General features: G+C 39.5%; 1 protein-coding gene across 4 annotated transcripts in view; it reads left to right on the top strand.

Moving 5' to 3' along the window:
• Positions 1-253: 253 nt before the first annotated feature.
• Positions 254-14,106, top strand: part of LOC126762728 (protein bric-a-brac 1) — a 211,921-nt gene continuing 198,068 nt past the window's right edge. For 3 of the 4 annotated variants that reach the window (XM_050479694.1, XM_050479695.1, XM_050479691.1), the window contains exons 1-2: positions 254-631; positions 6,031-8,244. In XM_050479694.1, coding sequence (XP_050335651.1) covers positions 6,244-8,244 — 2,001 coding nt within the window. In that variant the 5' untranslated portion in view covers positions 254-631; positions 6,031-6,243. Of the gene's footprint in view, positions 632-5,126; positions 8,245-14,106 lie in introns of those variants that run through there. The other variant, XM_050479692.1, reaches the window with a different exon arrangement.

Genomic DNA, 14,106 nt, shown 5'->3' with positions numbered 1-14,106 from the left:
GTCGGAGGTACAATATTTGCAGTTATGTACATACGTATGTAAATGTGCCGACTTACTTGCTTGCTTACTTACGTGCATGTAGTGCCGGTGCTTGTGCTTGCGCTTGTGCTTGTAGTGCAGCCGTGGCGCGCAGACAACAGCAACAGACAGCGAAAATTTCCCCCAGTCAAAGTTGTTGCGATTTCAGTGGCATTCAGTTTGGTTCAGTTGAGTTCAGTTTAGTTTTTCCGTAACAAAATGTGCGAAACGATTTCAGTCTAATTCAGACGGTCGTGCTGAGAAGACTTTGTTGTTGAACGTCACTTCAACATACAGCCATAAAATACCCACACAGCGAAGCGCACACGACACACAACACTCACGTTAGACGGCTGACACGATAACGAAAGCAACCACACACACACACATACACTTCCGTACACTAACACACACTAATACATAGGCGCTCAGGCGCGCGCACACACGTACATGCATACCGGCATACGGTAAAAGTGAAAAATCGTCGTGTGCGGGAAATTCGCGCGTCGTCGCAGCCGCCACGCTTGCCGCTCGCCAACGCGCGGTTGCGGTGGCCAAGCGCCCAACACCGCACTGAGCCACGTCATCAACCGCCAATCAAACAAAGCGAAAAGTAATAACAGCAACAACAAAACAAACAACAAGTATATTCAAGACAGTAACAATTACAACAACAGCTTAATACCCATTTGCCGCCTTTGCCGCTGCCACTGCTCGTCTCGCTGGCTGTCACCAGCCGGCCCGCCAGCGAACTAACCAAAGAGCTAAGCAGCCAGCCAGCTAGCCAACAAGCTAGCGTTGCCGGCCATATTCGCAGCGAGTCGCGTCGCGTCGAGTTTCGCATTGCCAACGAACTGAGTAGAGTTGAGTGGCGCTGTGCCGCGCTGTGCTGTGCTGTGTTGTGTTGAGCGCCACACGCGAGTAACAAATTTTACAACGCGCGCGCTACGAAAAATACAAAAAAGTAACACAAATACTATTTGTTGTGTATTAGTGACAATACAACATTAATAAATATACAACGCATTGGTTGTGTGCCGGCGTTTGTTTGTCGGAAAGAAGCGGAACAAAACAAAAAACGTGAAATCAAAGTGAGCGTGTGTGCGTATGCGTCTGTGTCTATGGCGTAATCGCGCGTTTTCCGGTACATTTTTGCATTATGCATGTGTGGCCCCAACACAGGCGCGCACACATACTCACAAGCACTATTATGTTATGCATTAGCATACAAGTGCATTATAATAAGTAATGATATACATGTATGTATGTATGTGTGTGGTAGCGGAACGCTCTCACACATACCCTCACACGCAAAACTTTCGAAAGCCTACTTCCGTTCAAACACCTATACGTACTCACTGGTGTATATATGTACACATACAAACCAATAATTTAATATATGAATTCATATTGTTCATTGTGTGTATGTGCACTGTTGCTTGCTCAGGTGAAGTGTGTCATAGTTTGGAAAAAGTAATGAACAATGTCGGAGTTGAAGAAACGCGTACATATGTAAATAGAAAGAAACAGCAAAGAAAACAATAATAAGAATAAAGAATAAAATAAATGAAAAAATATTAAAAAACAAAATCGTTAAAAGTATTTGTATGCAATAATGCTAGGGGTTCATGATTTTTTTACTTCTTAAATGACAACTGTTTGCTTAAGACATATAACTTATAGTAGTAATGTTAATTGCATAATTAAAATAATTAAGAAATGTTGCTAATTAACAATAATTCGTTAATGCTAACCAAAGTAATCACTAATATTCAAAGTATATAGTATGACTAACTCAATTGGTATTATTAAGGAGAGCTGATCACAACCAGAGTTAATAAAAAAGTTCAAAGAAGCACGATCAAATCCATTTTCCGGCCGAAAATAACGATTCCTCACCAAATTAAAGACTGTAGCGGAATTAAGTTATTATTCTTCTCCTTTACTGGCTTATTATTAGTAATGTTTAATTTCAAAATTTTTCGCGTTCTCATGTATTTTAAACAAAAGTTCTTTTATAAGAAATCGGAATCCGAAATTTCGTGATCGCGCAATCATATTTATTTATTATTTTAAAACTTCTCTTTACATATTTTTATTGTTATTTTTCTGTTATTAAAACAATTAGAAAACGTTGTTTTTGAAGGGCTTGATATCTTCCATAAAAGAATATTAACATATCGTTAATATTCGAAAATCTGTTTAAACATTTTTCGATCTCCGATGTAGTGGCATTACTCCCTATACTTGTATACTTCATTCTGGATGTTGCCTTGTCCGTCGTCGACCATCCGTGCAATATTTTATTTTAATAAAAATTAACATATCCTGTTAAAATTTGTGTTCAACACTAATGGAAGTTTGGTAACGAAAGATCGATTATCGATCCATTTATGGATAATCCTTATGGATTTCTAACATAACGTTATTTTTATTGGGTTTAGTTTATTAAACTTTATAATAAATTACCGAAAAAAACAATGAAAATCACTATGGCCCAAATCGAGTCATAGCTTTTCTAGATATCATATACCGAAAGTGCCTTAAATAGGCAATTAGTGGAGGCTTCCCAATGGAAATAATTTAGTTAGGTTCTCGAAATACATAACGTTAATACTTTGAATTTTCGCTTTTAAAACTGTTTCCATCTTCAATTTCATTAATATTAGTAGACATTTTTCGAGATCAAAATTGCAAAAATCTCAGGAAACAATAGAATGTTTTTCTACTGAGATGTTACTAACGATCTTTAATGCTTTAATGTACTATTTTCTAATTAAACATCTTCACCAAATAAAAAAAATGTGTATAAAGAGAAGTCATTTCCTTTAATGTGAAAATTGATCAAGTGGTTCATTTAAGAAAAAAATTCCGTCAAAAGTTTACCGAAAATGTGTAGGTCAAAGCAAATGCGGCATTTTTGAGTTATTTTTAAACAAATATTACAAGGACGTTCCAAAGTAAACAGAACTTAAACAAAAACAGAAAAAATGTTGTTGTTTTCGGCAAAATCAATTTATTTTATTCAAAATAGCCTCTACGTCTGCATAACACTTTCCTTTCATGGGCAAATGCATTTTTCCGAAAAGGAAGAAATCAGGTGAATACGGGGATACGTTAATGATTAAAATGTGATTTTTGGTCAAATAAAGCTCTTTAATGAAGTCTTTCGAATGTTGGATTCTGAGAAATTTTTGGTCGTCAGTCAATTTGTGCGGAACAAACCGTGCACACACCTTTCGTAAGCCCAAATGTTCGGTAAAAATGCGATAAATCGATGTTTTGGAGATGTTCAATTCCATTTCCATGAATTTCAATTCGATTCGATTGATTTCGGCTGATTTTTGATGAATTCACGCAGAGTTTCGATGGAATTTGCGGTGATCACGGATTTTGATGGGCCGACATGTTGATCGTCATTTATGTCCTCACGACCACTTTGATATCGTTGAAACAACTCGTGCATTCTGCTACGGAATAGGCAATCATCGCCATAAACTTTTGTTTCATCACTTCAAACGTTTCGGTAAAAGTTTTAACAATTTTAAAACAAAATTTAATGTTGTTTCTTTGTTTGAAGCTCATTTTCGCACCGATAACACAAACATACTGACACTTAAAACATAATAACTTCACTTCGAATCAATGAAATGTCATGAAATTCTCCCTGGACAATCGATAAAGATAGCAGATTCTCACGCACATATAGATGGCGCCACCAGGGCGATTTGTAGCGAATAGATCAATTCTTGAGTTAAGCAAATTTACTATCTGAAATACAAAATCCTTAAATCTATGACATAAGTTATATTCCGCCAAAGTTAATATATCGGATTAAGTCATCTTCCAGATCCGTGAGATTAGTTTTTGAAACGCACTAGCTTTTTTTTTAGGAAGAGAATTTGTACATTTGTGAGTTTCATTATACTAACGCTTCTTTTGCAAAAAATACAAAAAATGTGTAGTAAGGCCGTCGGCATGTCAGATCAAATCGTTAAAATATCAAAAAATACCACCAATTCATTCTTTAATAATACATTGAGAAATATGCATTTTTATATAGAATTATAATAAAATAATGATAACATCCATATATATAAAAATACGTGTCAAATTGTTTGTCCGGGTTAAGCTATTAACCTATTGAACCGATTTTAGTAAGCTTTTGCAAAATGCCTTCGAAAATCCTGATATTAGTTATATAGTGGCTAGGTGAAGTTTTCGCTAAAATTTATCTATTTTAAACACAAAGATACACTGTTTTGAGTAAAAATATGATCTTTCATTTTCATGGAGATAATCTTTATCTTACCTATTTGGGGGCTACGGAGAATATTTACTCGTTTCACCCTATTTGTGGCATACAGACATTCCAGTGTCACAGAAGTATAAACCCTGAATTTCAATTATATGTATAGCTCACACATTGATCGCTACTTTCGATAAAAACTCAGCTATACATACCGGGGTTCAACTACCCGGTACTTAGGGGATTGATAAGTTTTTACTAGATTTAAGCAATTTTTGGTCATAAGGTGGTGATTTCGTCCGCTTTCACACTGTGACATGGAAATATTAAATGAATGTCACGTACTAAATTTTGTCGAAATCAGTCGTTCGGGTTCCTATGATATGGGATTTCCCCCAGAAGTCGACGGTGTCACCTTCATAGTCCAATTTTCACACCGAGTCTCATAAAGCTTCTTTATACCATCTCGGAAGTAAGATTTAATGTCTCTGGCGTAATCAGTTATTGACTTTTTAAAAATTTTTTGTCTAGAGGTCTCCTTTGCTACTGTGTTGCCTTGTGCAAAATTACAGTTTTATATCTTATTTTAGTGCTTCATTATGACACTTTATAGGTTTTCGGTTAATGGCGATTTGTGGGCGTGGCAGTGGTCCGATTACGCCCATCTAGAAGCTCGTAATTTTTTTTGTACTAAGAAACCCACATATCAAGTTTCAGCAAGATATCTCAATTTGTACTTAAGTTACAGCTTGTACGGACGGATGGACAGACAGACAGTCACCCAGATTTCAACTTTTCTCGTCATCGTGATTTTTTATGAATGTGTACAGTGGCGTAGCTACAACTTCGGGCGCCCGGGGCCAAGGGTGTTCTGCCGCGCCCCTTTATCTACCTACCTACAAGTTCCATGAGGTGATTCGAACAAAAGTGCCACATTCTGAAGTTCCAAAATTCTCACAATACGGGTTTTGAGTAAATTTACAAGACATCTTATTAAAAGCCGTGGAAAAAACCCATTTTCGCAATATATCTTGTACAGTTTTGACACAATTTGCAGGAATTTTTGCCCGAATTGGAGTTTTTAAATACAATTTTTGAAAATTTGGAGAAATAAAAGTATTTGTTACATTCAAAGTATAGGGTAACTGTGAGAGTGACACGTCGCTAGACAAAGCTAGAAAAGTGCATCACTATTTTTAAGAAAGATATAAGCCAAAAGATATAAGACAAATTCAAAGACTGAAGAGTACTCGAGTAAAAATTAATATTTTTCATTGTTATTCAGATTATTATATTGTGAGTGTACAACTCTTTATCTTTTGTAATAAATCTTGTAAAAAAATTTGTTGAAGTATTTTTCTTAATATTAAAAAACAGCGAAGATCGTTTTGCCGCCCCCAAGACGTTGCGCCCGCGGCGACGGCCCCCTTCGCCCCCCCTAGCTACGCCACTGTATGTGTATTTATATATAAACCTATATCTGCTGAAATACTTCCGTTCTCATATTCACAATTAAAACACCCAAGGAGAATTATGACAGTTTCAAGGTTCTTTGCCAAAATTTAATAATCAACTACTGTTTTTTTCTGGCCTTTATGGGAGATCAGCCATCTATCTTAGTCCTAAGTCAACGTATAAATTAAAGTCCACAACAAATTCTAAACAGATAAGTTTTACAAAAACTATCAAACTTCTTGAAAAACAAAAAAATATATACTTATATTCTAACTTTTTAATAACTAACCTATAAATATATGCAAAAGTATGTATCTTTTAAGTGAGAAAAATTATTTTACCCAAATAAAAATATATAAACAAATATGAATGTAAAGAAAATGTGTATACCATTATGACTACATTCTTACAACTTAAATTCTGAAGAACGAATGAAAATTTTAGTCAGCCAACAAGTCTAACCGCCGCTACCGAAACCAAAATAGTGATCATTGATTAACCACCGAGCGACAGTAGGTAAAATGTCGTCCAACTCACCGCCACCGCAAGGAGGCGGCCTACGACCGCTGAGCGCCGCCGATAGTGCGACAACTTCATCGCCTTTTCGTTCGCTACTCTCAAGTCCAATGTTGTCACGGCAGCGTGCCAATCTCGCAGCACGCACCTCATCGACTTCATCGGTTTCATCGCCCGCGTCTCCACAACCACCGCCGCCACGACCCGCTTCCGTATTGCCAAGCTTTCTTGGCAGTCCACTTACACCGCCGCCACCGCCAGCACCTTCACACTCGGCAACCGGTGTGGAACAAGGTGACGACAGTTTAGCGACGCGCGAACACGAGTCTAAAGCAAACCGCTGCACTCCGCTGTTGCGTGAGGAATCGCCAATACCACCCGCATGCTCGACCACTGCACACACGCCAACACCTGGTGGTGAGAACATTGGGGCCCGTGTCATATCACCCAGTGGCACTAGTGCTGTTGGGGCGGCTCAAGCCATCTCACCGCATTCGTCAACTGGCTCGACGGCCACTGTACCGCAACAATTTTGTCTGCGTTGGAACAATTACCAAAGCAATCTAACGAGCGTATTCGATCAGCTCTTGCAAAGCGAATCGTTTGTCGATGTGACCTTGGCTTGCGATGGACGTTCAATTAAGGCGCACAAAATGATACTCTCCGCGTGCTCACCCTACTTTCAGATGTTGTTTTCGGACACACCTTGCCAGCATCCCATTGTTATCATGCGTGATGTCAACTGGTCCGATTTGAAGGCGATCGTCGAATTCATGTATCGTGGTGAGATCAATGTTAGTCAAGATCAGATTGGTCCGCTTTTGCGTATCGCAGAAATGCTGAAGGTACGCGGACTGGCGGATGTTAGCGCGGGTAGTGTGTCCGCAGAAGAAGCGGCCGCGGAACGTTTACTGAAAGAACTGCATTCTCCATCCAAATCGTGTTCACCAAAGCGAGGCGGAGATGGTGAATCTCCAGCCTCGAAACGTGAACGTAAGGATTATCCTGATCCGCTTGCGGAATCAGAGGAGCCGTTATCTTTTCTGGACGCTGAGAAGAAGTTGCGCTTAGGTCGCACTGACTGGGATTTCAGTACTGCAACTAGTGGCAGCAACACCAGCGGCGATATTCTCGGTGCCAATAGCAATCTAGAGTTACGGCTATCTCCTCTACTCTTGCCACAACAACAGCAGCAGCAAGCTTCGCAGCAGCAACTACAACAACAACAATCACGTCACGTACGTAAACGACGTTGGCCATCAGCTGACATGATCTTCAATCCGCCACCAAGTCCCTTAAGTGGTCTTATTGCGGCCGAACGAGCTGAACGCGAACGGGAGCGGGAACGTGATCGCGATTGTACAATAATAACACCGCCTCAAACCACATCAGCTGCTGGCACAGTTCCCTCCAGCACAACGCAATCAAGCGTGCGTAGTACATCACGTCTAACACCTTCATTGCTCGAGACCGCCACTCACTTAGACCTGCCCTCACCGTCTACAACACCGGCACCATCTCTCTTGCGTCCTATGCGCACACCACCTGGTGTCGCTACGCATCTGTCGCATCAACAGTCACAACAACAAGCACATCACCAGCAACAACAACAGCAGCAACAGCAATCACACCTTCCCGGACAAGCCCAGTCACAACAATCGCATCTCCTGCACTCACATCGCGCATCGCCTGCCTCATCAGCGGTGACGCCTACACACCCGTCCAGCTTGATTAGTGGCCAACTCACAGCTACAACCGTGGGTAGTAGTGGTGTGAGCGGTCGTTCAGAGCAGGGTGGTGGCTCTAGTGACTCGCGTTTTGCGCTGGGCTCTCAAGCGGCTGCGATGGCGGCGGCTGTAGCTGCACAAATGGACTTGGGAGCAATGGGCATGCCACACGGTAGTGCTCCACCGCCGACGCATGCCCCACATCATCACACTTCCTCACTGGCCGATGATCTAGAAATAAAACCGGGAATTGCGGAAATGATACGCGAGGAAGAGCGGGTGAGTCTATTAAGTAATTTCATTCACTAAACTAATTCATGTTTAACTCCACTTATCTAACTACTTACTGGTGTTTCCTCAATCACAACCACCTACACATTACATGTGAACTCGACGTCCAAGTGATTAATTCAAATTTCAGTATAATAATTTAAGTGATCGCTCACTGAAAATCACGTTTTATTCTGATTTTTATTCTCGCGTGTTCGCGGTATCCACACACCACGTCAACGCCGCGCATATAAGCATCGTTGAAACTAATTATTTACTCGCAGCGACGTCACAAATGTGACACTAATCGGCATTGCGTTTTAGCCACCACAGCGGTATTAATGCTTGAGGCATCAAGATCTTGTGATCGTGTTAATACTTGTATGCCGCTAACTCATACATACTCTCAAGCACCTTGTTTTATAGTGTATACCCTGTAGGGAAATCTTAAGTATTGCACAACGTCACAACAGCTTAGCGTAGTCATTTTCGATTCACTATTTTGCCTTTGTTTTGACACTGCTTTCTTTCAAACAAAAAAATATGGATTGCTTGTTTGAATTTTCGCTCTCGAAGGTTAAGACAATCAAGGGCAGCGTTGCTAGTTAGGAAGAAATGGGTGGAGAGATCAATGCTGAACCCAACTTATTACATTCTCAAGAACGACTTTTGGATAAATTTCGGCTGTATATTTTCCTAGCGGGTTGTTTGCTGCTTCACTTTGTATCTCAGCTCACGGCTCATTCGTTTATTCATTAAAATAATTTTTAATAATTTAGTTGTAACAGAGTAAGTGGCAACATACATCGACAGTGAATACAAATAAGATTATATAAATATTTGTATATTTAAATAGCAACATTCAAATGAAAATTTCCACCACCAATCACTTTATACAACTTTATGGAATTTTTCTTCGCTGTCAATTTGTTCCTGTTGATCGCCGAATAGACGAAGCACTCTCTTTGCTTGCTAAATATTACACTTGGCTCTCCCGCCACGGTATTGCATATCTATCGACTAGCTGATTGTTGTAACGTGAGGTATGGCTTGGCAAGCTTACAAAATAACCCATGTCGGAGCAGCAATTTTCACAAGCTACTCTTGAAGCGACTATTTCACCAGCAAAATAATTCGCCATAAATAGGAACAAGCAATAAGCCCTTGGGGCCAGATCTACACTAAAAGCCGAATGCATAAGAAACTCCCATCCAAGTTCCCGGAGCTTCAGGCGAATCACTATCAATGTGTGTTGCTTTGGCATTGTCTTAAAGGAAGACATTTTCGCTCCGGATGACTTTATACTGCATATATCGGCCAATATTTGAGTTATCTCTGATGATAATAGTTAATAGATAAAATCGGGTCGATACTACCACAGCTCCCATATACTGCATATAATGATTATAATGATTTTTGTTTTGCCAACAAACCTTATGCCGAATATGTTGACAATCTGGTTGGTTGACATTTCACAACTTTAGGTATTTCCCTTGGCATATACACGACATAGTCCCTAATTTTTTTAAGATATTAATTTGAAATTTTCTAAACATAATTTGCTTCTCAAGAAGCTGCTCATTTTTTGGAACCGCTGATGTCGTATCACTGTAGGATATAGTTGCTATACAAACTACAGAATATGTATGTAAGTATATCTCTTCCCGCTACCTTTATATTTCATTCCGAATATAGATAACATACAAATATATGTACATATATATTAATATTCCACACATCAATCGATTTACATATGTACATATGTACAAAAGCTATAAAAACTTTAATACTACATAAGCCGACCAAAGGACTTATTCCCACCATACATATGTACATATGTATATGGAATACATATTTATCTGTTTAGTACGATACACAAACACATATTAATGTGAGTATACTTTTTATCGGTTTCCGCATGGCTTTTAAAATACTTATTTTAGTTAGTTTTTTTCTTAATTTTATAAATCCATAATTGATCGCATCGTGACGAGAAAAAAGATCGCAGCAGCGGTTCAACGAACTGCAAGCCAAACAATACCGACAAAAGTCAACTGCAACAATAAGCAACAAAAACATCTAATGACGCGCACAAGCAAGGCAGTGCAACTGCACACACACCTCTACGTACTTATATAAACATACATGTGTATGTAAGTGTGTGGCAGGCAAGCAAAGAAGAAGAGGGGTGAGAAAAAAATATTAAAAATTATTATAAATACTTTAAAAAAATAGCACTCACATAAAAGTGCAATTAATCACGAAGCCAAGGGGATAGCGCAAAACAAAAGCGCAGGTTAAGCGACGGCAAACTGAGAAGCATTTCGATTGCAACTCTGGACGCGTGTGTGTGCCTGCGCGCGCAGCGCGGTTGTGTGCATCGGATGCTGCTAAGTACATCTATTGTCAGCGCGCTGCTGAGTGTGCGCGCGCACAACGTCGCTGACTTCTTGTCTAACTGACTGACTGACACTTATCTTCTTTTTATCTGCTTATAAAAAATGAAATTGATTCTCGCTCTGCGGCAAACGAAGTTGAATATTGAATGAATGCAACTAAGAGCCAATGCACACATACACACTTATATACTTACAAACAAGCAAAGCAAGTACATACATACTTATGTGTGTGTATTTAAGACCGTCGGCGGAGCAGCGTAAACACAAAGCATACACTTCATCTGTCAATATTTGAGTCTGCCTCGAATTCTTCGTTCTGGCTGCATGTTCTTTGTGTTCTTAAGTCCGTCCACTCCTTTAATCATTTTATTTTTCCTTTACACATTTATTATTATTTTTGTTTAATTTTATATTTCTTGTACATACATATATTTTTCTCAATATTTTTTTTTAATTCAAACAAATGACACATCGACAGCTGGTGACTAGACGTAGAACCCGGGTATGGACACCGGATCACAGCATCGCTATTGCCGCGCCAATGTTAATGCATTTTGTGGCACATGTGAGCGGCTTAAGCCTCTGTGCGCGTTTTTACATTTAATGCTTAAGATTTCTCAATTCATTGTTTACTTCTCTCATTTACGTTGGAGAAGTTTGAATCAATTCCTTTCTAATAATGAAAAAAGTTCAAGCGATTAATAATAATTGTTAAATCATTTGTTCATGCTGGATATGGATAAATATTAATGGCCCTCGGCGAAGAAAAATGCTTTTGAACAAACGTCAAATTTTCTAAAATTTTTAGTCCTCGGCGGAAAAACCACAGACTGTCTTATTAGAATTCCGTAGATCGGGAGGATGGAGCCATGTGTAGAAGTTCACGCAAGTGAGGAAAGTTCTCTGATCGCCATTCACTTGGGAGTGGCGAGAAACGATTCTTTTACATATGGCTCAAGCAGCTCAACACTTCCGGTATTTGACCAAGTATACTCTGGGTAGCATAAGAACACCCGTTTGAAGGCAAGCTAAAGTGAGAAGGCGAAACATCCTCTCCACAGGGTTGTGCGCTGGGTTGGGGACCCGCCACGCAATGGCGGGAAATTATCGACAGCCTAGGATGAGAGAACCCCCTTTTGATGGCGGGTTTGCACCATAGCAAACGAAAGAAGGACTACAACCGACTTAAAGACGGCGGCTCGCTGGCTAGGACATGTTGTCCGAATGGATGAAAACACTACAGCTCTGAAAGTGTTCGACGTAGTAACCGCCGGGGCAAGCAGAGGAAGAGGAAGACCTCCACTCCGTTGGAAGAACCAAGTGGAGAAGGACCTAGCTTCGCTTGGAATCTCCAATTGGGGCCACGTCGCGAAAAGAAGGAACGACTGGCGCGCTGTTGTTAACTCGGCTATAATCGCTTAAGCGGTGCCTACGCCTATAAAGAAAAAAGAAGAAGAATCCGAGAATTCACACCTCAAAACCCGTGATGCTGTAAAAATGCGGTTCTTCTACAACAATCATTACCACAGAGAGAAGAGTTTATGCTTCTTCTGTAATCCTCTAAGCGAAATTGAGCTCTAAGATTTCAACAGAAATGCAGAATATCAAAGCTTTTTTCTCACATGAAGTCCTTTTATAGATTACAACTTATTGTACTTTCCGTGAAGGCTTGAATTTGCAAGATGATTAAATATAACAGGTGTATTAATGAATCACTTATGAATCAAAAGTTAAATGGCATAACCTCAATAACTAGTTAATATAGTTAAATCTGCCAGAACAGAAATTGGCAAAAGCTCAATAGTTTAATCAGCCGATGCTAACAGGGATCCACGTGGGCAGCTTAGAATGCTTGTCCGCTATAGTAACTAAAATTCGTATTTAATTGATCATGAAACTCTCACAAATCGACAGAGCCGTTTAAGTTAATCACACAATTTTTGAAGTTTTGTCTATGTATCTTAGTTTGTCGAAGATAAGACCGCCGATTATTTCGTTTGGACCAAGAAAAGTCTTCGAAATATCCGAAAAAATTCGCTACTGCACTTCAACTCCTAAACCTAGACGACAGTCCCGGACATTTCTCTTGATATCTGTAAAAACCTGTAGCAAGGTATGGAAGATATACCTCAACTCCACCCAAATCACCCACTCCTTTGAATAAAAATACTCATTTCAATGTGCATAATATTCGATAAGTCGGTGACTTCCAACAGTTTGCAGACGTCACCACAATTATAAACTTCAACCAGGGCTTAAACACATAGATAATTGTTGTGTTTGTCTAGCAGTGGCGTGTACAATCACATTGAGGGAAGACGAAATCACTGAATTTGTCTGTCAAGGCGGAAGGAAGTCAACAATCCACTTAACCCAAAACGGCAAAATTCATTACACTCATTAACGCTATGGCAAACTTCGACTAATCAAAAGCAAAAACAACAACTATCACAAAAACAACAACAATAGTAGCAACTAACTTTATAAAGTTTAAATCAGCACCAAAAGAGCAGCGCACTGTTGATCCGCAGCACCGCCGACAAACCACCGCACCCCTCCGAACTCTGCCGCCGGTAAAACACGCAGTTCTATGCTCGCTAATGCCACATAGTACGGGCCGACGCTGCAGCATGCACTCTCCTCGCATTCATCGAAACTTTTCTCGCACTCAACAGCTCACAGCTTTTGCTGTCTAAACGCTTTCCTGCGCTTTCCTGCTTCGCTTTTGTTGTTTCTTTGGTCGCAACTCATCGCTGAAATTCATATGCGCACATTGTTGTTGTTGCATTGGCATCTTCACTTGTTTCCCAGCAAAGCTTGACACTTGGAATTGTTTCACATGTTATTCATTCGTCCGCCGGCTGCTGCTGCCGCTTCTTCACCTTCTTCTTCTTATTGCTTATATTTTATGAAAATTGAGAAGAGAAACATTCACCATTAAATTGTATAAAAGATGATGAATAAAGTGAATAATTTTATAACTGTTTGTTGGCGGTTATAAAATACATTTCGTAATGACCGTGAATTGCTTTGCCACCAGCGACCGCCGCGCCGCAACGGATGATTTGTTAAAAAACGCACTAACCAAATAGTATAAATTGACTAAATTATGGAATGTAAATAATAAAAATGCCTGAAAACTGCATTGGCTTGCGCATAGAGTCGCTAATGTGGAGACGAAGGTGTCTAGCGCGAAAAGTAGTACTCGGATATGTTTTGTGATTAGATACGTTTACGGTAATTTAATGAAAGCCCATTAAAGTTTGTCAGGAGCGATTGTTATTTAACAGAATGAAATGTATGGCTATAAATAATAGAAAGTATACTCGTACACTTTTAATAAAATTTGTTGTGATTTTACATTACATTAATAATAAAATTACTTATTTTTAGAGAAATTGCAATTATTACATAATTTATAAAGCTCATAGAAGCAATGGCCGTGTTCTATTCTATTAGTATTTATCAAATT

The sequence above is a fragment of the Bactrocera neohumeralis genome, chromosome 6 (genome assembly GCF_024586455.1).
Source record: "Bactrocera neohumeralis isolate Rockhampton chromosome 6, APGP_CSIRO_Bneo_wtdbg2-racon-allhic-juicebox.fasta_v2, whole genome shotgun sequence".
In the NCBI taxonomy this organism is placed as follows: domain Eukaryota; kingdom Metazoa; phylum Arthropoda; class Insecta; order Diptera; family Tephritidae; genus Bactrocera; species Bactrocera neohumeralis.
The sequence above is the reverse complement of the archived record's forward strand: the minus strand, read 5'-3'. Positions and strand labels throughout refer to the sequence as shown.